Source organism: Amblyomma maculatum, chromosome 1 (genome assembly GCF_055883805.1).
Source record: "Amblyomma maculatum isolate TAMU_Amacu chromosome 1, ASM5588380v1, whole genome shotgun sequence".
Taxonomy (NCBI): Eukaryota; Metazoa; Arthropoda; class Arachnida; order Ixodida; family Ixodidae; genus Amblyomma; species Amblyomma maculatum.
This window is the reverse complement of record NC_139344.1, coordinates 306,195,969-306,222,072: the sequence shown is the minus strand read 5'-3', so window position 1 is coordinate 306,222,072 and position 26,104 is coordinate 306,195,969. Positions and strand designations below refer to the sequence as shown.

At 45.6% G+C, this 26,104-nt stretch overlaps 1 protein-coding gene across 2 annotated transcripts in view; it reads right to left on the bottom strand.

Moving 5' to 3' along the window:
• The window catches only part of LOC146206995 (atrial natriuretic peptide-converting enzyme), a 253,409-nt gene that overhangs the window by 34,536 nt on the left and 192,769 nt on the right, over nucleotides 1–26,104 (bottom strand). For both annotated transcript variants that reach the window (XM_084591738.1, XM_084591728.1), the window contains 2 exons: nucleotides 19,990–20,219; nucleotides 19,642–19,721 (listed from right to left, as the gene is read on the bottom strand). In XM_084591738.1, coding sequence (XP_084447864.1) covers nucleotides 19,642–19,721; nucleotides 19,990–20,219 — 310 coding nt within the window. The remainder of the gene's footprint in view (nucleotides 1–19,641; nucleotides 19,722–19,989; nucleotides 20,220–26,104) is intronic.

Genomic DNA, 26,104 nt, shown 5'->3' with positions numbered 1-26,104 from the left:
CCGCGGCAGAAGTCGCCAAATTTTTTGTCGAACAAATTCTCTTGCGACACGGCGCCCCAGAAGTGCTCATCACGGACAGGGGAACGGCGTTTACGGCAGAGTTGACGCAAGCCATCCTGGAATACAGTCACACAAGCCATCGACGAACAACTGCGTACCATCCCCAGACCAATGGCCTTACGGAGCGCCTGAACAAAACGATCGCTGACATGATCGCTATGTACGTCGACGCTGAACACAAGACCTGGGACGCCATCTTGCCGTACGTGAGCTTCGCGTATAACACGGCAGTCCAGGAGACGACCAGAGCGACTCCGTTCAAGCTTCTGTACGGTAGGGAGCCCACTACGATGCTCGACGCAATGCTACCGCACGTAACCAACGAGGACAACCTTGACGTCGCCGCCTACCTGCAGCGTGCAGAGGAAGCCCGACGACTCGCACGGCTGCGTATTAAAGACCAACAGCGCACCGACAGCCGACGATACAACTTACGACGACACCACGCAGAGTACAATCCAGGAGACCAAGTGTGGGTTTGGACACCTGTTCGCCGTCGCGGATTAAGTGAAAAGTTGTTGCGTCGATACTTTGTGCCGTACAAAATCATTCGCCGCGTCGGCCCACTGGACTATGAAGTCATTCCCGACGGAATGTCAGCATCACAACGGCGACGCGCACGCCCAGAAATTGTACATGTTGTACGACTGAAGCCATATTACGCGCGTTAAAGAATGTGTGGTGTTTAAAATTTGCAGTGCTTATGTTTAGTTGCTTTGTTTTGGAACATCGAGGCGATGTTTTTTTTTTTTTTAAGGAGGGAGTAATGCCGCGAAACCTTCAAAACAGTATTTGTTATTTTTTAACAGCCGCCGGCATACAGGCTTATCACTCTGATTCTGGACCGCGTATCAGTTCCGTAATCTTTGTTTGTTAATGCTCGATGCCGCGAGTCACACCTTTATGAGTTTTGTTGTAGCACAAGATGCACCGAGATCTGTCTCGAAGGTTCCGGCCACTCGGGTGTCTTTCCACAATGTTCCAGCCCGTGCTGGTAGCTGCTTGCGACGTTATCTAGATTGTTCTGTGCAGCCTTTAAGTTGAGCGTTGCCGAGTGTGACGGGTATTCTTTGTTCGACGATCGACGATCACGTTTGTTTCTATCGCCGCCGCCGAGTTGCTTAGTTCTTTTGTGGGCGCAAGTCAGCCCAAATAAACAGTTTCTTTAGTGCAATCATCGACCCTTCAATTGCGTCGTCGACCTCGTCACCACTACGTGACAATACATTGAAAAAGCACTAGTCATTAACACATAAACCATATTTGTTCCTTTATTATTGATAAAGTGGCCTTCAACAATAGTACAAAGCCTGAACATTTAGGAAGATGCTGTGCCAGGCAGCTAATATTTCCCAGAAGCCTGAACCATTTCACCTGTAATAGTATCTCGACAGTGTGGGCTGGGCACTTATTTTTCTGTCTACTCCAACATGCAAAAACTGTATCATGTGCATTCCCAACAACTTTGTGCAAGGCCAGGTTAAAGTATTGGCATTTAAATTTTTTTTCGAGGCTTCAAAACGCATTAATGTAAACAATAGGCATGTACATTGTAGAAACACCATATATTCCGAGTTATGAGCTCTGTAGTGCAGTCTGATAACAAACTGTCGATGACTTATTGTCGTCTGACTGCTGCACAGCGCGTGTGAATCTCTTTACGCCATGTTTTTGGACTTACCACTGCACCTAATAAACACTGGCATGCACTCGGAACATCGGCGATCATAAATGGACACGCTGATGTCCGTCTGGACATCGGCGCACGCTTCACATCATCACGGCACTCTCGTGGTCTCACACAGCGCTTTCGTTACGTCGTAGCCCGGACAACATAGAATGTCATGGAAAGCACAAACCGGCGCCTACACCTCGATTCGCACAGCAAACAAGGATGACGCGATGCTTGGGCTAGAGACACATCGGCGGTACCCAGCTTTTTCAGCGCCGCTTGTATGTATGTAGAACTTGCAGCACCGCAAAGCACATATATAAACCTCAATACGAGCAGAAAGCGACGCGTTACGTGACGCATCTCATCGCAGATTAAAGTGAGGAAACTTTCAAGAATGAAAACTACATAACTACCGTCGTAGACGACAATCCACATGATAACGAGGACCAAATTAGCGGGCGTGTGGGCCGCGGGCTGGCCGACACCGCGATTACATGCGCTTGCGCTCTGGTCGTGCTTGCCACCCTGCCGCTGTCAAACTCACGTAAATATATCATCATGCCATCACGTAGTCTGTCACCCATTCTAAGCACTATTCTTGCCACTGTACTGTTCTTCGTAATTTCCTCGTATAACAGTTAAGTTATACGAGGCCTCGAGGAGGGGTTAAGAGTGAGGAGGAAGAAACCTGCACAGAGAGTAAAACAGGTTTGATAGAGAAGGGCAGCCGGGAGCCAAAGGAGTTCGTCGAAAACCAGGGTTACCGGGAAGAGTAGGGTTAAACACCTTCCCTTCCGTCAGCTTGCCGTGGTATATCGTAGTGAGTGTCGCTGCACTGGTAGCTACCAAAAACCCTCACTGCTCCGATGGATCGCGGCTGGGTTCGAGCAGCTGAGCGGGTCCGGCATTGCGGACCTCGGCGTAGCGTACTGGTGTACCATCAGACGAGCCCTCGCTATACCCTCGCTTCCCTCAGTTAGCGCTCTGAGTGCAGTGGCACAGGTTTCATACCATACGAGCCCTCGCTTCTCTCAGCTACCGGATGGATGGATGGATGGATGGAATATAGGAGCCTCCGCTTTGAAACGGGGTGGTAGTAGTAGCTATCATGCTCATTTTTCTCCCTATATCTTAATTATTGATTTAGAATGGTTAACTAAACCACCATTCTATTTATTAAATTTTGTTCCTACATTACTAACATTATGTCACTTCTCTGCTTTTAAGCCACCAATCTTCCAGTCGTTTTTTGCTAGTTTCCACAGCCGGTTTATTCACCCGGCCATTGTTATCTCTAAAGCCCAGAGCTTCAGGAACAGTGATTGCGCCTGCACCAACTTCCGGATAGATGCCATTACATTCGAGTATAATATGGTCAATTGTTTCACTGGAGTTTCCACATACAGCACATGTGTCATCTCCATTGTTAAATTTCTTTTTGTAGCTGCGTGTTCTAAGGCACCCTGATCTAGCTTCAAAAAGTAGGGCACTGTCTCTTGAGTTATCAAAGAAATCTTCCTTCCTGGTCTGCATTTTCCACTTTCGGTATAATTCCACACTCTGTTTCTTTTCCATCGAATTTATCCAATTTTTACCTTCTGTGTTTTTCACCTGTTGCTTAATGCTCTTTATTTCTCCGTCCTTGTTACTAGCATACTTACTAGTTAGTTTCCTAGTTCGTTTCCTCCATTGTGAGTCAACGCTTTTTAGGTACAGGTATTTAAATACTTTATCTGCCCATCTGTTACTGTCCAATTTCGTCAGGCGTTCCTCATATAATATTTTACACTGAGCTTCCCGTACTTCGAAAGATGCCCAGCCCATATCTCCCTGTACCTCCTCATTTGTAGTTTTGCCGTGGGCACCTAGTGCTAATCGTCCAATGGATCTCTGATTTGTTTCTAATGTCGACTGTACCTCTGATTTTAGGCACAAAACCGCATTTCCGAAAGTAAGTCCGGGCACCATAATTCCTTTCCAAATACCCCTCAAAACCTCATACCTGTTGTATCCCCACAATGCCTTATGCTTCATTATCCCGGCATTCCTTCGCCCTTTGGCCTTAAGTGATTGCTCATGCTTTCCAATGTATGCCAATCCTTCGTTTACCCATACCCCCAGATATTTATATTCTGCTACTCTAGGTATTCCAAGGCCTTGTATTTTAAGACCCTGATCAGCTGAGCCGTTGAAAATCATCAGACCCGACTTAACGGCGCTGAAACTGAAGCCTAGAGCGTCCCCTTCGTCTCCGCAATACTTAACTAGAGTTTGCAATTCTTCCAGGCTCTCAGCTAGCAGCACAATATCGTCTGCATACATCAAACCGGGGAGGCGCTGCTCTACCGCCTTTCCACCTACTCTATATGACAGGTTAAAACCTAGGTTACTGTCTTGTATCCTCCGTTCCAGGTTTATCATATAAAGCATGAACAGCACCGGTGATAGAGGACAGCCTTGTCTCAATCCTTTGCATACTTTGACATCCTCCGTACTTCTTATCCCTTCCCACGTAATTTCTACTTTGTTATCCCGGTATATTTCCTGTAGGAACTCTATTATCTCATAACCGATACCTTCTTTCTTTAATATGTTCCACAGCAGTTCCCTGCTTACGTTGTCGTACGCCCCGTTTATGTCCAGGAAGGCCAAATACAAAGGTTTATTTTCCACTCTAGATATTTCGATGCATTGGGTAAGCACGAACAGGCTATCATCTAAGCGCCTACCATTTCTAAAGCCGTTCTGAAGTTCTCCGAGTATCTTGTTACTTTCTACCCATGCTTGCACCTTTAATTTCACCGCCTGCATGGCTAACCTGTACATAACAGATGTTATGGTAATCGGCCTGTAGGATTTTATGTGCATCCTGTCTCCTTTCCCTTTATAGATCAAATTCATTTTACTCTGCCGCCAGCTGTCCGGAATTTGCTTATTCGTTATGACTGTTTCCAGAGCTTTTAACAACGTTTCCTTACTTTTTGGACCAAGTTGATTAATCAGCTTGATCGGAATTCCATCTATTCCTGTAGACGTGGTTTTAGGAATATTTTGTTCTGCCGTTTTCCAGTTTAGATTGGTCAGTTCTAAGCTGCTTTGTATTATGCTACCTTGTGTTGCTTCCTGATTTGCGGAGATTACCCTATCGTCACTCTTAAATGACTCGGCTATAACTGATGTAATGTAGTTCACTGCGTTATCTCCATTTAAACAATTTCCCGCGTTATCTTGAATCCGATCCTGCTTTCTTTGATTCTTCTTCCCTAGCCAGCTTATATGGTTCCAGAATTTTCTTGCTCCGCCTCTAGAGGCATCGTGTATATCAGCCATCCAGCGATCGGTGGACTGTCTTATTTTACTTTGGACGAGGGCCTGCACCTGAAGTTTCTTTTGTCGATATGATTCCCATTTTTGGTCGATTTCCTCCTGAGGTACCTGTGACTTCTTTGCCATTCGGTGCTCCCTTGAAGCAGCCCGTCGTTGTTCAATAGCTTCCCTGATTTCCTTATTCCACCAGCTCCGTGGCTTCCTCTTTCCATTCCAGCGATTTGCTACTTTAACCTCCTGAATTTTCCTCCTTATGAGTAGTTCTACCAGTTCATAATTCCAGTCTTCCATGGGACTTTTCTCTATTGCTTCCTCTATGTCTGCTGCTATCTGCGCTATTTGATCGTCGTTTAATTTTGCGTTTACGTTTTGTCTAAGTTCCATTTCTCTTTTCATCAAGGGCCCCACCTGCAGACTAATACGTTTATGACCACTTCCCAGACTACACTCCCCTTCTTCGTGTATTTCCATTTTTGTGACCTTGCTATAAATTTCCTGCGACATTAGACAATAGTCAATGGTCGTCTGCCTGTTGCGGAATTCCCACGTGATTTGGCCTTCACATTTTGTTTCTCTATTTACTATAACTAGATCGTGTCGCTCACAGAAATCTAGCATTAGCTTGCCGTTACAATCCGTGTATCCATCCAGATCATCGATGTGGCCGTTCATGTCCCCCAGTAGAATAATATTGGCCCCGTTTCCAAACTGGCTTATATCGTCACTGAGACATTCAACAAGATCCCTGTTTTCTTGCCTGCATTGATGTCCTGTTCCTAAATAAACTACCCCTAGCCATGTCTTTATGCCGGCAATTGTTCCTGAAACCCAGATATGTTCTTTACAAAATGATTTAATTCTTTGCCAATTTGTTCCCTGGTGTATCAACATACCTACCCCTCCACCCTTTTTTTCCGTTCCCGTTCTGCTACACCCTTCCCTGACGTACCCTTCTATAAACGGCGGATCTTCTAGATCCCTCAGATGAGTCTCGCAAAGAGCGTACACACCTATTTTGTCATCCTTCAACTGCTGTTCTATCTCTAGCCATTTCGGTCTTTTTCTAAGCGCTCGTGTTGTGTCCTTCTTCTCTTGGTCCTCGTTTTTCGCGCTACCTTCAAAATGAATTAGAACAGTAGTCAATGAGAATGGTACTTGGCAGCATGTTCTCAGCAAATATCTGCACAAGCAGCTCACTTCTCCTAATATTCATGATCCGTTTAATACCAAAAGTTCAAAAGATGTTTCTCGTGGGGAATGCATCCATTGGATTGTGTTTTCAGTCGATGTCGAGAGCTTGTTTTATTCTGCGCCCCATGATGCCCTGTTCACTTCTGTAAGGAATGCCTTAGAGAGCAGCGGCATGGTTGATTTTCAGAACTCCTCAGGCGTGTCAGCAATTTTACGAAGCTCCTAGAATTTTATCTCAGTGTGACGTCTGTATCTTTTGATAACATATTTTACCGACAAAGACAAGGGATTTGCATCGGATCCTGCGTAGCCCCAGTGCTAACTAAAATTTTTTTAGCCTTTTTGACCGCGCCCTAGAACTCAGTTTGACATGGAAGGAAGTACTAAAAGTGTTCAAGTATGTTGACTATTTTCTAATAGTTATTAAAAGAACAGGGTGCTGTAAGCCCAGTTTTAGCCAACTTTCAAGAAGAGGGGCTGGGATTGTGTTTTACATGTTTGCAGTTTTTGGATGTAAATATTACCTAGGGCGAGCATCATGTGTGTTGGCAATACTCGCCTCGAGCACGGAATGAGCTGCTGCCTTATTCCTCGGCTCATTCAAAGACTGTGAAACGCGCTGTTGCTAACCTCTGCCTTGGATCTGCTCTTGTGAAGTCGTGTGAGCATATTATGCAGGCAAGCTTTGAAAGGCAAGTGGACTGATTGGCTACGGCGGGGTTCCCAAGCTCGGTAATCACTGGCGTTGCTGAAGCCTTCCTAAGGAAAATCAAACGTGTAATGTTCAAAACGTCGTGCGAGTCAAGAAAGCCAAGCGTGAAACCAGAAGTGATACCTTATGTTCACACAGTTGCGCACAATGTGAAAAAGGTGGCGAATCGACATGGCGTGCCTGTCCTATTTTCTGCTCCACGAAAGCTTGCACAATTATGCGCGCGCAATGCAACGAAAAGAAGGGCGCTTGCAGCAAAGTGAAGTGTTGCACAGGAGTGGTATATGAGATACCACTGACGTGCGGAAAAGCCAAACGGGGCGCCGCATGAATGACCGTGCAGCTGAACATGCACGATCGCAAAAAGAACCAGGAGGCGCACGGCTTTCACAGAATTGTGCAAATTCCTTCGTTTGCAACCTAGCGGCAGACCATGCGCCGGGGGAAAAAAGATGCGTGCACTGCAAGATATGTGAACCACGGCTTCATGACATAAAGATTCTGGGCAGAAGTAGAGATTTGAAGGCACACGAGGTCTTGGAGGCGTTTCACATAAGAGAGGGAAAACGTGCGAGTGATACGTTCGTTCACCTTTTCAAGACCGAGATGACATATCTTGAACGGTTTGTTGGATGCGTCATGTTGTTGTTCATGCGCATGCCTTAAAATTTCTTTATATTTGCTGCCTTGGCAGTGAATAAAGGTCAGATGAAGTAGACGCTCGTCCTGCATCGTTCTCTCTTGTGTCACTTCTTAGTACTATTATTTTTAGTCTCGAACAGTATGCACCACCTAGCCCAAATTGACATTATTCTAAACCATTTAATCACGCTGGCCATAGGGGCCATATGTGACAGAAAATATATTTAGAAAGCTGTGTATTCGTTAGTCACTGAGAACAAAATATATCAAAAAGGCTGCGTAATCATATTTGGTTCACTTTTCCTACCCTTTTACTTTAAGATGACAGACATGGAGTACGTCTGAAATCGGCAATATGATGAGATTGTCTGCCAGCTTGAGCATCATAAGAATTTTGTACCTTTTCTCCAGCTTTACTGGACACAATTACAACTGATTTTTTGCAGATACTGACAGTGTAGGGCAGTATTGTTTATGTATCCAGAAATTCGACATCACAGCTTAATGGTTTTTGCTTGGTGCGTGGCAAGAAATGAAGCAGGAATAGGTTCTTAACAGAGGCCCATAATTTATGGATGTTTTTCTGAATGTGAAAAATGTAGGTGTATACGTTAATGAAGCAATAAAACTTAGTTGAAAATGAAAAATATGTTATTTATAAACAAACAAGGAGGGTAAAAAAGTAGGAAAGGAAAAGCTCGGAAGCACATCACATTTTCCACAGCGGCCATAGAAAAAGTCTGGCTCTTCTGGACGATGACACCGGCTAGGCAGTTTCCATCAAACTTAGCCTCAGGCCATTTGTGCCAAGTGAACACCTTACTGCAGCATTTCGAACTGTGAAATAAAGACCACTATTGATAATACATCTATGGAAATGTTTCACTTCTCGTCTTGCAAATCATTGCATGATGGAGCTAAAAAAAGTTAACTTTATAAAAAAGTTGGCAATGAGCTTCTCGCACGTTTTGACTTAGTTTTCACTGGTGGCAGTATGCTACTGGGAATGGTACATCTGAGCACTCTATTGATGCACTCCACTGGTGTGTTATTCACAGCATGCAGTGTTAATTCCCTTCAAATTTAATTTATACTAAGTAGCCAGAAGTTCATTGCCACAAGGTTGGTGCTTCAAGGAGAATGATGCAAACCAGCAACTTTCTCTTAGTGCACTAGGGGTGAATGTGTGCTGCTATTGCTAGGGGAAAGCACTATATACCTAAGGAAGATTAGCTGCCAAATATTATAGTAATTGTGGCCAACCCCTGCAGGCATTCTAGTCCACCGGGACAGTTTGTCCATATGGTACCAGTAGCAACTAGTGCTGCTCCCTCATGGCTGCATGGGCAGCAAGAGCCAAGTATGCCGCAAGGGAATATGATATCAAGGTTAAAACATGCCAATGTTAGTACCTTTCCTGCTTCGTGCACATTGGTTACAGATGAATTACTTCTCCTCTATTCCTCTATGTGAAAACAGTATTTGACTTTGTTTCATGCATTTTGCCTCGCTTAACTCATCAGTATTAAACATATACTTCACCAGACATTGCACTTCGGGCTGGTGGCGGATATAAATGTATTAATATATTGTAGCAATAAATTATAATTAAACTTTAACCACTTCCTTTGTTTGCAAAAAAAAAAACTTGCTTTTAGAAGTTGAACTCCTTAGATCATGCCAAAAGAGCAACACAACTCTGTTTAGTGACCAAACTAACGAAACGAAACTCGTGAGTGCTGTCAGAGGCACCAGATGGCGACCGCAATGTCCACCTGGGCATGACGCAAACAAGATTATTTTGAAAAGTACGACATCGCTGTCATGTATGGAACAAGTAGCATACCAAAACAATGTTTCATACTGTGTTTGTCTTACAACAGCCGCAAGAGCTGTTACAAGCCACAGGTCACTCCCTTTGATCGTAGTGCGGGCGATCTCCAAACTTTGGAATTGGTTCCCAAGCTCAAATAAAAAAGGGCGTGCATGTCACTCATGAAAGCGGACGAGTAACGAACTTCGTGCTTTACACATAACCAAACGTCAATCACAGCTGTTTCATTTAGAGTTCCAACAACAGAACTCACTTGAAAGCTTGCAGAAGCCGCACATTACTGTCAGTAGAACAAAACACGTCATCCCGAAAGCAGCCAAGTGCTTTTAATCTCCGCACTTTCATTTCATTGTCGCCTTGCGAAATGCACAAATCATTCTCACTGCATGCACGGCGGAACGTGTCTGCACGCAGTAGAGGCGGTCAGAAAGCACAGCTGCGGACGGTTTGCTTTTTTTTTTTTAAATGCAGGTCTTTTCTTCACCGGACGGTGTAAGTAATACAGTCGTACCTTAGTGGGGATCTTGCCGAAATACAAGGCTTGCCTTCCCTCAAAAGTGGCCATAGATCGCATTTCGGAGTCGATTTACATGTAAGTGGTATCTAACAAACCTGCGTAAACTGAAAACACGTGCGCCCTGCAACCGGACATGATGTCATAAAATATCACGTGGCCTATGACGTTGTTTGTGAGGTCATTTATGACGCAACAAATTTTGGTCTAATCAGCGTTTCCAGCCGAGCTACCCTAAAGCGCTAGTGTGAAAATGGACATCGTACACGCTCCCCGTCCACGAACGACCCCACCTGCTCCGCACACACCGGAACAGCCACAGGATGGGGCGTCTTAATGAGCAACACTTGTATGTTCAAGCGGAAAGAGGAGAGAAAAGACGTGCTGTACAAATGAAGGCACTCACACTATGTGCAACCTAGGAAATGTAGCTAGTACGTAATTGTATAGAGATTGGGCCTTCCTTTGCACAGCGCATTTTTCCTCTACTTTTTTCTATTTGAAAATGCGAGGGTTGCTCATTAGGCAGCCCCGGCTAGCTGCTTTTCCGGTGTGTGCAGAGAAGTTGGAACCGTTTGCGGACGGGGAGCGTGGACGATGCCCTATTTCATCCAAGGCAGCCACGGCTGCGAAGCTGCTCGGGACAGGTTTGCTGCTGAAGGTCGGCGTCACGTCACCCTTTGTGTGGTGTGTGCGTGGCTGTGTATGCGGATGCCCAAGAGCGGAAGCGATGACGTTGCGCCGTGTGTTTGCCGGCGAGTGCGGAGCGCGGTGGAAAGCCAGCGCGGTCGCCACATGTGTGCCTTGGATCGCCGCGGCGTTTCAACGCGTGGGCCCCCCTCACATTTTCACTGTTCCCGCACCGACCGAGATCGGAGATCGCCTGCAGCCAACAACTGCCAACACCCAGAAGTCAAGGAGCGGTGAATCACCCAACTGCACCCACCAACTTTGGAACTTTGCTGCTGACGCTTTTGTATTTGGCTCATGTTCGGAGAATTGTAAATAATTCTTCTTGTCCTCGGGTTTCATTTGTTTTGCGCCTTGCTTCTTGTTTGTTTTGTTGTGTGTCCGTCTTTTCAAGATCTTTTTGGCTGGAGCTGAAACGTAGTTTTTGATTGTTGCATGAGCATAGCGTTCTTTTCTTGATGCTGGGGACCTGCCACGTGCTTTCGCTGATTGGTAAGAGGGCAAATAAGGAGAGGAGGATGTGGGTTTCCGGCTTTCCGCCGCTGCCTTTTGCGCGGCCGTCGCCTGTTTTCTTCTTGTTCTCCTCTTTCTCCCACATCAAGCGGCAGAGATGTGTCGGACAACTTGTCACTGTCGCTCAGCCACAGCTCCGCCCCATCGTCTCAATGACTTTTCTCATGAGATGCCTTCTGGTGGGAACATATGGCTCCGCTTCGACGGCTGCGCTCCCGTGGCCGTCCGAGAGATCCCTCGGAGACATTGCAAGATGCGTACGCTACTGTCTGCCCTTTGGTCACCGCGAAAGAGATCACCGCGCATTCCTCGTCTCTTCGTGCCCGCAGTGGAGTGTTTGTGTGCATCGCTGGAGAATGGCGTTCAAAACTCTCCTCCCAGCGGAGATTGAGTGCGCGCTGTTTCAGTGTGCGCGTGGTGAAAGCTGACTGGTGTCTCGGCTCGCGCTCGAACACACGGTGGTTGGTGGCCTGTGCCCACGTGGAAACCATAAGTACAAGGGCGGTAAAGGGAGTTCAGGGAAATAGATAAAAACATTATTAACGAAATTAATACAAGTGAATAATATATTGTGACACACCATCGCTGAACATTGACGGAAGAAGATGAACGGTCAGACGATCGGTAGAGGAAGAACGAGGGTCAGAAGGACGTTCGTACACTTCGCCGCGCTCCTGCTTCGACAGATCCCTGTAAATAAACCCCCTGTGCTTACTGAGCATGTATACAATAATGCTAAGGAAATAAGCTGTACAGAAAAAAAAAAGAATAAAATGTAATAAAAAAACTGAGAATAATGAATGACGCGTGTATAGTGTCGAAACAGCTGCACACTCGCATTTCTCCAGCGCTCTAAACTTTTGGCTTCAGAGCTGTATGTCTGTTTTCTACCCCCGTCACATCGAAGGCCCTCGAACCGACAGTATATCGACTCAAAAGCCTTTCAGCGCTGCGGTTTCAATGGTCACTCAGTGGGAAAAAAATTTTGTCAGCATTGTGAGCGGACTTTTGTCCATCGTACAGACTCGGAGGCCTTAATCAAATCAGAGCAGTGGAATCTTCGAAGCGCTGTGCGCAATACCATTGTTGCAAGTGATTCTAAAGCAACCAACACCAGCTTCTTGAAAAGTGCATGAATGCACATCCAGCTACCTCTAAAAGAACGAAATTCCTATCAAGCCTTCTAATATTAGTGCAACAAATACTCATTTTCCTTTTAACCTTTAGGCTGATTGCTTCCATGCCTGCAAAATTATTTAGAGGCGACGGTGCAGCCGTCACATCTCGTATGAGATCGTACGATCTCTCAACAGCTATTTCCTTAACGGCACACTCGCCGGTCATGTGCCTGTTCACCGTGTTCTGCTAGTAGTCACCACGACGCAGTTATTTGGCATTGGTGTCTCACGCACGATTCTCCTGAACTGTTTTCCGGGTCTGGGGCAAAACTGTTGCAGCGAACGCGAACAGGGAGGGCAAACTGTCACCTCATAGAGAGAGAGCGAAATGAGTTCAGTGTCATTATGTAGCTTCGTCACGCTTATACTGAGGAGCTGCAAGAATGCGCTAAGGAGGTGTACAAAATTATTTGCTAGGCCACACACAAACTATATACGGGGAAGCGGCACTTGAAGCGGCAGTAGTAAATACACAGTTGGAGTGGCAATAGCACGATATACATCATCATCCTGACTATACCCACTGCAGGGCGAAGGCCTCTCCCATATTTCTCCAATTAACCCGCTAGCTGCATCCACTTGACCCCTGCGAAATTCTTAACCTCATCCGCCCACCTAACTTTCTGCCGCCCCCTGCTACGCTTTCCTTCCCTTGGAATCCAGTTTGTTACCCTCAGCGACCATCGGTTATCCTCTCTTCGCACTACATGTCCTGCCCATGCCCATTTCTTCTTCTTAATTTCCACTAGAATGCCAGTAACTTGAATTATTTCTCTGACCTACTCTGCACGCTTCCTACCTCATAATGTTACCCTTTTTTTTTTTTCGTTTCATAGCCCTCTGAGTTGTCCTCAACTTAAGTAGAATCCTTTTGGTTAGCCTCCACGTTTCAGCCCCACAGATGATTACAGGTAAGATGCAACTATTGTATACTTTCCTCTTGAGCGATACCGGTAAGCTGCTAGTCATAATCTGCGAGTGCTTGCCAAATGAGCGCCATCCCAATCTTATTCTTCTTGTTATTACCTTTTTATGGTCCGGATCTGCAGTTACTATTTGTCCTAAGTACATACTTCGCTACCTAACGTAAATTGCTCTTCCTTCCCGAGGCTGTTGAACATTAACTTAGTCTTCTGCATATTGATTTTTAAGCCTACCTTTCTACTTTTCCTGTCTAGATCATCAATAATTATTTGCAGTTCATCCCCCGAGTTACTTAGCAAGGGAATGTCATCAGCAAATCGCAGATTACTGAGGGATTCTCCATCTACCCTTATCCTAACTGCTCCCATTCCAAGTCTCTGAATACTTCCTCTAAACAAGCTGTGAATAGCGCTGGGGAGATCGTGTCTCCTTGCCTAACATCTTTCTTTATGAGAATTCTGTTACTTTCTTTACGCAGAACTGTGTTTGCTGTGCAGCCACTATATATATCTTCCAGCACTTTCACGTACCGCTCGTCTACCCCCTGATTTTGCAATGCCTGCATCACAGTCGAGGATTCAACTGAGTCAAATGCTTTTTCGTAATCAATAAATGATATGTATGAGGGTAAGGGTTGGCTATATTCCGAGCATTTTTCTATCACCTGGTTGATGGTATGGATATGATTGATAGTAGGGTCATCATCATCATCATCAGCCTGATTATACCCACTGCAGGGCGAAGGCCTCTCCCATATTTCTCCACTTAACCCGGTTCTGTGCTAGCTGCATCCACTTGACCCCTGCGAACTTCTTAATCTCATCCGCCCACCTAACTTTCTGCCTCCCCCTGCTACGCTTTCCTTCCCTTGGAATCCAGTTTGTTACCCTCAGCGACCATCGGTTATCCTCTCTTCGCACTACATGACCTGCCCATGTCCATTTCTTCTTCTTAATTTCCACTAGAATGTCATTAACTTGAGTTATTTCTCTGACCCACTCTGCACGCTTTCTATCTCTTAATGTTACCCCTACCATTTTTCGTTCCATAGCCCTCTGGGTTGTCCTCAACTTAAGTAGAACTCTCTTGGTTAGCCTCCACGTTTCAGCCCCATAGGTGAGTACAGGCAAGATGCAACTGTTGTACACTTTCCTCTTGAGCGATACCGGTAAGCTGCTAGTCATAATCTGCGAGTGCTTGCCAAATGCGCTCCATCCCAATCTTATTCTTCTTGATATTTCCTTTTCATGGTCTGGATCTGCGGTTACTACCTGTCCTAAGTAGACATATTCGCCTACTATTTCCAGTATTTCGCTACCTAATGTAAACTGCTGTTCCTTCCCGAGGCTGTTGAACATTACCTTAGTCTTCTGCATATTGATTTTCAAGCCTACCATTCTACTTTTTCTGTCTAGGTCATCAATCATTATTTGCAGTTCATCCCCCGAGTTGCTTAGCAAGGCAATGTCATCAGCAAATCGCAGATTACTGAGGTATTCTCCATCTACCCTTATCCCTAACTGCTCCCATTCCAAGTCTCTAAATACTTCCTCTAAACAAGCTGTGAATAGTACTGGGGAGATTGTGTCTCCTTGCCTAACACCTTTCTTTATGGGAATTTTATTGCTTTCTTTATGTAGAACTATGGTTGCTGTGCAGCCACTATATAAATCTTCCAGCACTTTCACGTACGGCTCGTCTACCCCCTGATTTCGCAATGCCTGCATCACCGCCGAGGTTTCAACTGAGTCAAATGCTTTTTCGTAATCAATGAATGCTATGTATAAGGGCTGGTTATATTCCGAGCATTTTTCTATCACCTGATTGATGGTATGGATATGATCGATAGTAGAGTACCGTTTCCGAAACCCTGCTTGATCCTTTGCTTGATTGCAGTCTAAGGTTGTCCTGATTCTATTGGCGATTACCTTAGTAAATACCTTATACGTAACAGACAGTAAGCTGATTGGTCTGTAATTTTTAAGGTCCTTAGAGTCCCCTTTCTTGTGAATGAGGATAATGTTTGCATTCTTCCATGCTTCCGGTACCGTCGATGACACCAGGCACTGCGTATACAGGGTGGCCAGTTTTTCTAGCACGATATCCCCCCCGTCCTTCAGCAAATCTGTAGTTATCTGATCCTCTCCAGCTGATTTCCCCCTTTTCATAGTTTCTAGTGCTTTCTTGACCTCGTCCTTCGTCACTGGTGGAATGTCTGACTGTTTTTCCCTACCGCCAATCTCACTACGGTCCTGACTACTTTGGCTACTGTAGAGATCTGTATAGAATTCCTCGGCTACTTTGACTATCTTGTCCATATTAGTGATGACGTTGCCCGCCTTGTTCCTTATCGCATACATCTGGTTTTTGCCTATGCCCAATTTCTTCTTTACCGCTTTAAGGCTTCCCCCGTTCTTTACAGCATGCTCAATTTTCTCCATGTTATACTTCCTTATATCGGCCACCTTGCGCTTATTGATTAGCTTTGATATCTCGGCCAATTCGATCTGGTCTGTTGGATTGGAAGCTTTCATACTCTGCCGTTTCTTAATCAAATCTTTCGTCTCCTTAGACAGCTTACCGGTATCCTCTTTAACTATCCTACCGCCTACTTCTACTGCGCACTCAGTAATGAAATCTCTGAAATTATTGTTCATTGCCTCTAGGGTAATGTCGCCATCCTCAGTTAGAGCTGAAAACCTATTCTGTAGCGAGATTCTGAACTCTTCTGCCCTCCCCCTCACCGCTAATTCGTTGATGGGTTTCTTTCTTACTAATCTATTGCGTTCCTTCTTCAGATTTAGGCTAATTCGGGACCTCACCATCCTATGGTCACTACATCGAACTTTCCCGATTACCTCTACATCCTGCACAATGGCGGGGGTTGAACACATTATGAAGTCGATTTCATTTTTAGTCTCTCCGTTAGGACTTTTCCATGTCCATTTCCGGTTCTTCCGTTTGCTGAAGAAGGTATTCATGATTCGTAAGTTATTGCGCTCTGCAAACTCAACTAGTAACTCCCCCCTGCTATTCCTAGAACCAATGCCATAGTCACCTACTGCCTTGTCTCCTGCCTGTTTTTTCCCTACCTTGGCATTGAAGTCGCCCATTAGTACAGTATACTGCGTCTTTACTTTTCGCATTGCCGATTCTACATCTTCATAGAAGCTTTCAACTGCCTGGTCATCATAACTACATGTAGGTGCATAGGCCTGTACAACCTTCAGTTTATACCGCTTATTAAGCCTAATTACGATGCCTGCAACCCTCTCATTAATGCTATAGAATTCATCTATATTACCCGCTATATACTTATTGACAAGAAAACCTACCCCTAGTTGTCGCCTCTCTGGTAAACCTCGATAACACAGTACATGCCCATCCTTCAATACAGTATATGCCTCATTCGGCCTCCTAACCTCACTAAGCCCTATGACATCCCATTTCATGCCCTCTAGTTCCTCTAACAGCACTGCTAAACTAGCTTCACTAGCAAGGGTTCTAGCATTAAACGTTGATAGTAGGGTACCGTTTCCGAAAACCTGCTTGATTCTTTCCTTGATTGCAGTCTAAGGTTGTCGTGATTCTATTAGGGATTCCCTTAGTAAATACCTTATACGTAACAGACAGTAAGCTGATTGGTCTGTCATTATCAAGGTCCTTAGAGTCCGCTTTTCTTGTGGATGACAATGTTTGCATTCTTCCATGGCTGCGGTACCATCGATGACACCAGGCACTGCCTATACAGAGTGGCCAGTTTTCTAGCACGATATTCCCGCGTCCTTTTACAAACCTGTAGTTATCCGGTCCTCTCCAGCTGATTTCCGCTTTTTCATAGTTTCTAATGCTTTCTTGACCTCTTCCTTCGCCAATGGTGGAATGTCTGACGCCTTTTCCCTACCGCCAATCTCATTACGGTCCTGACTACTTTGGCTACTGTAAAGATCTGTATACAATTCCTCGGCTACTTTGACTATCTTGTCCATATTCGTGATGACGTTGCCCGCCTTGTCCCTTATCGCATACATCTGGTTTTTGCCTATGCCCAATTTCTTATTTACCGCTTTAAGGCTTCCTCTGTTCTTTACAGCATGCTCAATTTTCTCCATGGTATACTTCCTTATATATCATACTTATATATATTCAGTTCAGTTCAGTCGTTCAGTCATGTCCGACTCTTCGTGACCCTATGGATCATATCACGCCACGCTTTACGGTCTGTTCCTATCTTCCTAACATCACATACCTAAATCTGCAGCGCCTCGAGGATGCCATCTAACCATCGCGTTCGCTGCTTACCCATTCTCCAGTAACCCTCAACCTTTCCTTTGATATCTCGTCCAATTCTATCTGGTCTGTTCGATTGGAAGCTTTCATACTCTTGCGTTTCTTAACCAAATCTTTCGTCTCCTTAGACAGCTTGCCGCTATCCTCTCTAAATATCCTACCGCCTACTTTTACAGCGCACTCAGTAATGATATCTCTGAAATTATTGTTCCTTCCCTCTAGGGTAATGTCGCCATCCTCAGTTAGAGCTGAATACCTATTCTGTAGCGAGATCCTGAACTCTTCTGCCCTCCCCCTCACCGCTAATTCGTTGATGGGTTTCTTTCTTACCAATCTGTTGCGTTCCTTCTTCAGATTTAGGCTAATTCGGGACCTCACCATCCTGTGGTCACTGCATCGCACTTTCCCGATTACCTCTAAATCTTGCATAATGGCGGGGGTTGAACACATTATGAAGTCGATTTCATTTTTAGTCTCTCCGTTAGGACTTTTCCATGTCCATTTCCGGTTCTTCCGTTTGCTGAAGAAGGTATTCATGATTCTTAAGTTCTTGCGCTCTGCAAACTCGACTAGTAACTCCCCCCTGCTAATTCTAGCACCAATGAAATGCCATAGTCACCTACTGCCTGGTCTCCTGCCTGCTTTTTCCCTACCTTGGCATTGAAGTCGCCCATTAGTACGGTATACTGCGTCTTTGCTTTTCGCATTGCCGATTCTACATCTTCGTAGAAGCTTTCAACTGCCTGGTCATCATAACTACATGTGGGTGCATAGGCCTGTACAACTCTCACTTTATACCGCTTATTAAGCCTAATTACGATGCCTGCCACCCTCTCATTAATACTATAGAATTCATCTATATTACCCGCTATATACTTATTGACTAGGAAACCTACTCCTAGTTCTCGCCTCTCCGGTAAGCCTCGATAACACAGTACATGCCCGTCCTTGAGTACAGTATATGCCTCATTCGGCCTCCTAACCTCACTAAGCCCTATGACATCCCATTTCATACCCTCTAGTTCCTCTAACAGCACTGCTAAACTAGCTTCACTAGCTAGGGTTCTAGCATTAAGCGTTGCCAGGGTTAGTTTCCAATGGCGGCCTGTCCAGCGGAGCCAGGAATTCTTAGCACCCCTGCTGCGTCACAGGTCTGACCGCCGCCGTGGTCAGTTGTTCCGCAGCCGCTGGTGACTGAGGGCCGGGGTTTTATGGAGCTAATCATGAGAGGTTGCGGCCAATTACTGCACCAAGGTGGCCAACTCCTGTTCTCGTGAGAGAGTGCGTTGCTGGAGGTGTTCACCGGCATCACGTCGCACCCCAAACCTGTTTATGCAATTCCAATGGCACGCGGATTTTTTTTTTAGATAGACAACAAAGACAAGATAGACAACAAAGGCGCAAATCAGTCGATGTTTTTCGCCGATGGAGCGCGACATGCCAGAAAGAAAAGTATTTGACAGAATTCATCTTGGAGCCGTTTGCATCGCCGTCGCTTCTCGCGCCGAAATTGACCCAAAAATAAAGCTTTGTCCACCGATCCCAGGGTAGAACAAGTCTAACTCACTGTCCTCGAACCGCATAAAAAATAGACTAAAGCGTTTACAAAAACACAAACATTAGCGGCTCCAACACACGAGCGCTTCCTTTCAGGCCTGGACACTGGTAAACGAGAATGTCTGAACCGCACGAGCAAACAATACGTGCTTCGAACGCGTTCATGTGTTCAAGATAGCGAAGATACAAGATTGAAAAGTAGAGACCAACTATACGTATGGAGCCCGCGTCAACGTTTAAGGCCTGGTATCGTTTGTTCGGTACTCTAAAATAACGCGTACTCTCATTCAATATGGCCACTGGAGTGGAGTGTGGAACTTCTGGGAGAAATTCAATGTGAGTCAGCAAAATACAGTCGATGCTAAATGTATAAGTGATGCTAGTCGCCTCGTTTTCGTCTGCGGCTTTCACATGACTGCTTACTCCTGTGTTGACTTCTAATTTCGTGACCTTGAAAAAGAGATTCAGGTCCATTCAAGATGGTATATTTAGCGGCCGAGTCATGAAACACTAGAGCATCAGCGGTTAACTCACCGCGCAAGAAGCTTGCCGCCCACACAACACAGCCTGGCCGCACTCGGATGCCTCGAGGTTCACTTGCTCGAGCTGGTCTCCTGCGCAGAGAGGCGTCTACTATAATTACCCATGAAAAAAATGGCTCGTTTGGTCTCCAGTCGCTTGGCGCTTCCTTTTGCAGATAGCCATTTGTAGTGCCACAGCGTCAAGAGCTCAGCTGAGGTATAATCTCTTGCACTCATGACACCATGTGCTTGAAAAACGCACGGAGCAGCAATTTGCAAACATAAACAAGAGGTTGGTACAGTAACAGTTACGCTGCCGCGCTCAGCATCAAGCAAGAGGGAATTTCAGGCAAGGCCTCACCTTGGACGTCGTAGGCGAGCGTGGCGCAGCGGCCCGCCTGGGGCGTCCGAGGAAGGCAGGCAGGCCGCACGGCGCGGGTCTGCGGCACTGCCGCGTCGAGCCTGAGTAGTGCCAGGACGCCATCTGCCGAATGGCGCACTGCGGCAATACCCGCGCGCAGGTCGAAAGGTGACGCGGACTCCTTGCGCACGGATCCCAGGCGAGCCTGCCACTCACCACCGAGATGTCGCCTGCGGCAAAGAGCATTTCGGGTGAATACGCTGGTCATATACCTGTGGCAGCGACGAGAGAAGGCGCTCGCCCCGTGAACTAAAAGTTTTTATTTTGGCAGGTTTTGCTGGCTCCCAAACCTGTCTGCCCCAGGTTTTTCGTTTCGGGCGAAAGCGTTTCTTAAGGCGACGTAATCAGAGCCACGTAGAGAGGTTCAACGCTGCTGAACCGAATGTTATAAAACGCTAACATTTGCTGCCGCCTTTTCGTTTTACATGGGCGTCCGTGTGCACAGCTCGTATGCCGTCATCAGCCGTACTCATCGCACTAGTACAATTGTAAATTGGTCTCGCGAAAAGAAGCAGTATCTGTCACACTTTTGAGGGAAATGAAAGAAGAAAGAGAAAAAGGGCAGTCATAGTGGAGAGCTCCTAAATAATTTCGATGATCTTTAATCTGCACTGACATCAAATCAACAGCACCCGCGTTCTAACCCGACCACGGCTCCAGCGTTTCGATAGAGAAACTCAAATGTGCTTGTGTGCAGTGCGATGTTAGTGCACGTTAAGAATCCGCAATTTTGTTTGATAAACTTTATTGGGGAAAATGGGAAAATTGGGGTTAGGGGTAGTGGGTTAGGAAAGAGCAGTAGTCGGCAGTCCTCTGTCCAGGAGTCCGTTGGCCTCAGCAGCGGCTCTGGCCCGCTGCACCAGCATGAGCTGGTGCTCTGCGTCCGATCGAGTCGGCTAGAAGGTCCTCCCACTGCTGAAGACTAGGGCTATCTATTTTAGGTATTATGGGGCTACATCCCCATGTTGTGTGGTATAGTGTAGCAGTGTCTCCGCACCAGACACATTCACTTTTGTATTGTGTTGGCCATATCTTGTGGTACAGGGTTCTGTTTGGATATGTGTTTGTTTGTAGGCGCCTAAGTGTAGGAATCCCTTAGTGATCGAAATTATTCCGCAGCCCTCCACTATGACAACTATTTATCTTTCTTCTTTCACTCCCTCCTTCCTCCCTTCCCTTACGGCGATGTTCAGGTTTCCATCCACAAGTGACAGATACCGAGCCTTTCCTGCGTATCAATATACAATTTTGCGAGAGAAAATGGCGGCGGCCCGCTAAATTTAGCGGCTGCTGTTCACAGAGTGGGGCTGGCGCTTAAAATGGGGCACCTGCTCACGCCACCCCTTATTGAATTGGCACCTAACCTTAGAACGGCGTTCGTATGGCGGCTCACAGACTGCCCTCCCACCGCCTCTCCAAAGCAGCTGGCGGGTTCGTATATCACTAGAAACCTCGTTAGAGGTCATATTGCGGAAGTCATTCGCTGAAATTTGCCGGAAGGGGTCACGCTAGTAGTAGAGATCTAAAAAATCCCATCCACGCCAAGAATGAAAGCACCTTCGTTTCGTGTTCAAGACAACTCTACGCCGACTTATGCAATTCTCCTCGTCTAGAGTAAGGAGGGAATGGGCTTGGTTTAAGTCCCTAAGCGGCTGTAACTGACATCGCACAGCACACGGGCGCTTAGTTTTTCGCCTCCGCGGCCGATCCAGCATCCTTGAACACAGCAGCCCTAAACACTGCGCCTCCACGCCGAAGCAAGAAAAAACGAAAAATAAAAAACACTATCAAATACAGAAAACAACAGAATAAAAAAAAATAAAACAAGAATTCAGAAAAATAAAAGCTGATACCAAGTAAGTTAATGAAAGTAAGTAAAAAACAGAATTCTGAGAGCACTGCAGAATCCGCACTGGAGAAATGCCTAAGCTTGAGGCTGCTGCTGCACACGGTATATCGCGTACCCTTTGAAGAAATTTCACACTGCGGAAATTATGATAGCAGCTGCACGGTTGACGACATTGTGTAGAAAGCATGTTCGTTCATCTCGCGTCGGTGAGATCTGACCGCGAGATGTGTGAGCGAGATTCCGCAAGTGACTATGCCACTGCTTTTCTTTAAACCAACCAAGGTGAACTTTGATGCGTTCGACGAGGGTGTACTGTGTGCAGCAGCAACGCCTCCGCATTTCTGCACTGCTCTTCGATTAAACGACACTTTGCACCCTTTCTAATTACCTTCACTCTTTTATTCGGCTCACTCATGTCGAAACACCAAATGACAGTTTGGCGACGTCGCACACAGACGTCACATTCTGACGTCGACATAGCTACGTCGCTATTCCGATGTACGCATAGATCACGTGACCAAAATTGAGGTACCACGCGACCGGAAGTGCGGTATTACGTGATAACCCTGGACGTAACCATAACTCCGCTCGACTATTTCGACGTCCGATTGTCTGCATGCTGGCTCTAATTAACTGACTAGTGACTCCACATGCACCAAATTTTACCTTACAACAATTTTCATCCTCTATCAACTACAATCCTTCTTTTCTCTACCGCCCCTTACTTGGGCGTAATCCTTCCGATAAAGTTCTGTTGACAAACTCCTCAAACATAACTCACTTAGTGCTAGCGAATTGGTTAACATGTACACGTCGGTGTCACACGCTCGGTAATCACCGGAGGTCATCACCGAGACATGGCAAAAAGGGGGGTGGTCGTGCGATGCCCGCCGTAGCCGGTACGCAAACGTGGAGAATGAGACAATTCAAACAACAATAAGAAGACGTTTATAGGCTCAGAACAAGGAATACACAAAACATTTAGAGGGCAGCAATTAACATTATAAAAGGCAACTATCGAATTAAATACTCCGAATTACGTGTACAGAGTCATGCTTTTCCGGGATGGAAATAACAATTCAAATAACAGCAAGGGAAAGAAAGTTCAGAGCAGTTTCGAACATACAATTGACCGGGGAACGCGGCTGCAGTCTATCAGTGGGACGACGCAGACGGGCGGCACTCGAAGGCGACGATCCTTCCGGTGCGGTCTGAGGATGCGGTGCCCGCGGCGGCAGCTCGGATACACCCGGGAGTACGCGGCAGCTCGGGTTTCCTTTTTCGGAAGCGAACTGGGCGGACTGACTTTGGGGCCTCGGCGGCTCCTTTTGAACCACTGTCGACGATGCCTTGTGCGCAGGGTCGGAGTCCGAAACAAAACACACACTTAGAGCGCACAAAGTAGTTCACTCACAGAGCAAGGCGACGTAGACACACCACACTTTAGCACTGCATGGCCGCCCATCTTAAGTTCGATAAAAATAACGCACAACACAAACAACAGTCACGTACGCCCCAACTTTGGTTCTTCGGGGGGTCACATTGCCAGGGAAATATAATATACGGATATACAAAGGACGCTCAATACTTTGGACGAAGTAGGGGGGAAAGTACGACACAGGCAGCACGCACTCTTCTGCTCGAGCATGGAGAGAGTTGTAGCTAACACAGGGAAAGCTATATACTGTTCCGAAGAAAGTGCACGTACGCGTTCTTGCGCGTCCGACCGACGGTCCCATATGCAGGTCCCGTGAACATATGGGGTTTACAGAACAACAATTCAGCGTGCGTATAAATGCAACATGGGCAAATTAATGGGGGCCGCCTATTCTGTGACAGTCGGAAAAGCAACGAAACACAGAACGAGCTCGTGCCGGAACTATGTTTTCGCCTTTCCGCACATTTTTTTCTTTCTTTTTTAATGCATAAGAGGTTCAAAGAGTTGAAACGAAATGTTGAAATCGAAGGAAGGGCCCTTCATAATAAATTGAAGCCTCGCTATCGCTACCCTAAAAGTAATAATTACGAAGTGGGTTACGAGACGGCGTCGTGACGGCTCTCCTCACCAGAGGGCGGCGTTGCATGTCAGCCACTATGAGTTGTGCTGCACAGTCGAGCTTTTTCGTAGCATTTCTTAGATGTCTGATTCTGAACGCTGTTTGAGCTTACCGTTTGCGCGAAACACGGATGCTGCTGTGTAGAAAATTTGTCACTTGTGATTAATGCGTTGTGTTCGGTTCAATGTCACGTAAGCAACTGAGGCTATCATGCGCCAAGAGCAAGGAAATGGATATGTTAAAAATTTATAGTTTTGTTTAAAAAGTGTTCTTGTAGGAACCTAAATACAGATGGTAGGTCTACAACAGCTCTTTCTCGTAAAAGTAAGGTGGGGTGGAATGGGATGGTATATGTATAATATAATAAAATGTTTTCTCCAAAGTGCCTCAAATTTGCAGCATGCAATTTTAGAATGGGGTTTACAGTGAGTATCTCACCGCATTTTTCCAGGTCGCTTTGTTAGGTGGCATCAGTAGGAAAATTCGTGTAAGATGCGTCCAATACGAAGATGGCGATTTCTATTCTCCTTTATGAGGCGCAACTTGTTGTGCCATTTATTCTTCTGTTTATTTTGTATTAATTTCATGCAATCTCTATGTGGCATGTTTACTTTCTGAATCGATTTGTTGTGGGCTAGTGCAGCACATTTGTCTGCTCTTTCATCGCCGTCAATGCCTACGTGACTTGGGACCCAACAGAATGCTTTTATGTCGGTTATATCCTTGTGTCATGATCATTTTTACATTATGGCAGCATTTCTGTGATGTAAAACCGTGAGTACACTCAACGAATTGGTGTAGATGACCCTGTTCTCAATGCCTTCATTCACAATTTTTTTCTACAGCTGTCATGATAGCATAGGATTCAGCTGCAAATATTGATGCGCACTGAGGAAGCCTAATTATTTGTTCCCAGTTCTCTTCCACTACGGCACAGCCAACATACGTTTTTGATGCATCTATTTAAAACTCTGTGTAATTAGTGTACGTTTATTTCACTGTGCGCAATTCGTGTACTGTGCTCTTGAGGAGCTTGGCTTTTGTTGAAGTGTGTTAGAGTGAGGTCACAGACTGCTGGGCGTTTGTACCAGAGGGGCAAGGGGTTCTTTTTTTGGCCAGAATCGGGCAAGGATTCCAGAATTTCCAGTTCACTGAAAATGTCTTCGAAACGCATTATAGTGGCTTCGTTGCCTGTGGTTTATTTGTGAAAATTACTCGTAAGTGGTATGCAGTGACTATTGGAAAGCAGAGGTGTTTTTTCGTTGACCTTATTCTAAAGACATATATGCACACGTCAGTGAAGCCCTTCTGTCTTTCAGCGGAGACTCATTTGGTCTCCACATAGAGACAGGGGATGTTCTGTAAGCGCCACAAGAAAGGCGCAAACCTAAGTTATGTACTGGGTCCAATTTCCTTAGATATGATGGTCTAGCTGCCCCTAGACTACGGACCCATAGTCCAAGCTGGACCGCCCAACCGATATATATATATATATATATATATATATATATATATATATATATATATATATATATATATATATATATATATATATATATATATATATATATATATATGCCGAAGACACGCCCTATTAGACCCCCAGTGTTTCCGAGAAAGAAGCTTCAGTATGTTAGTGATTTCATGGCTTTCCTTTTTAGAATATTTATGTGAGGCAGAAATGCTATTTTTTTTTTCTAACGTTACGCTCAAAAATGTGATCACTCTTTACTGGCTACTCATTCCCATTTAGGTATAGCTTGGGATCGATTTGTATGCCTCGTTTCAGTGAGAGCATTACTGCCACTGTCTTCTGTGAGGAACATTTGAACACGTTTTCATTAGCCTATTTACTGTTAATTGTAGTTGTCTTTCGCAAATTGATACGTTCGAGAATATGCAGGCTAGTTTGAAGGTCGTCGACATACAGCGAGAACATAACGGAGTTTGGGATTCCCTTGCTAATAGAATTCATTTTTACAATAAACAGTGTTGTGCTTAAAATGCACCCTTCAGGTACCCATTTTTTTGAATAAAGTTCCTTGACTAGGTGGTACCGAGACGTACTTGAAATGAATGACCCGATAGAAAATCCTTCAGAACATTGAGCATCCGAGCCCGGATGCCTAAATCTGCTATATTGCGTAAG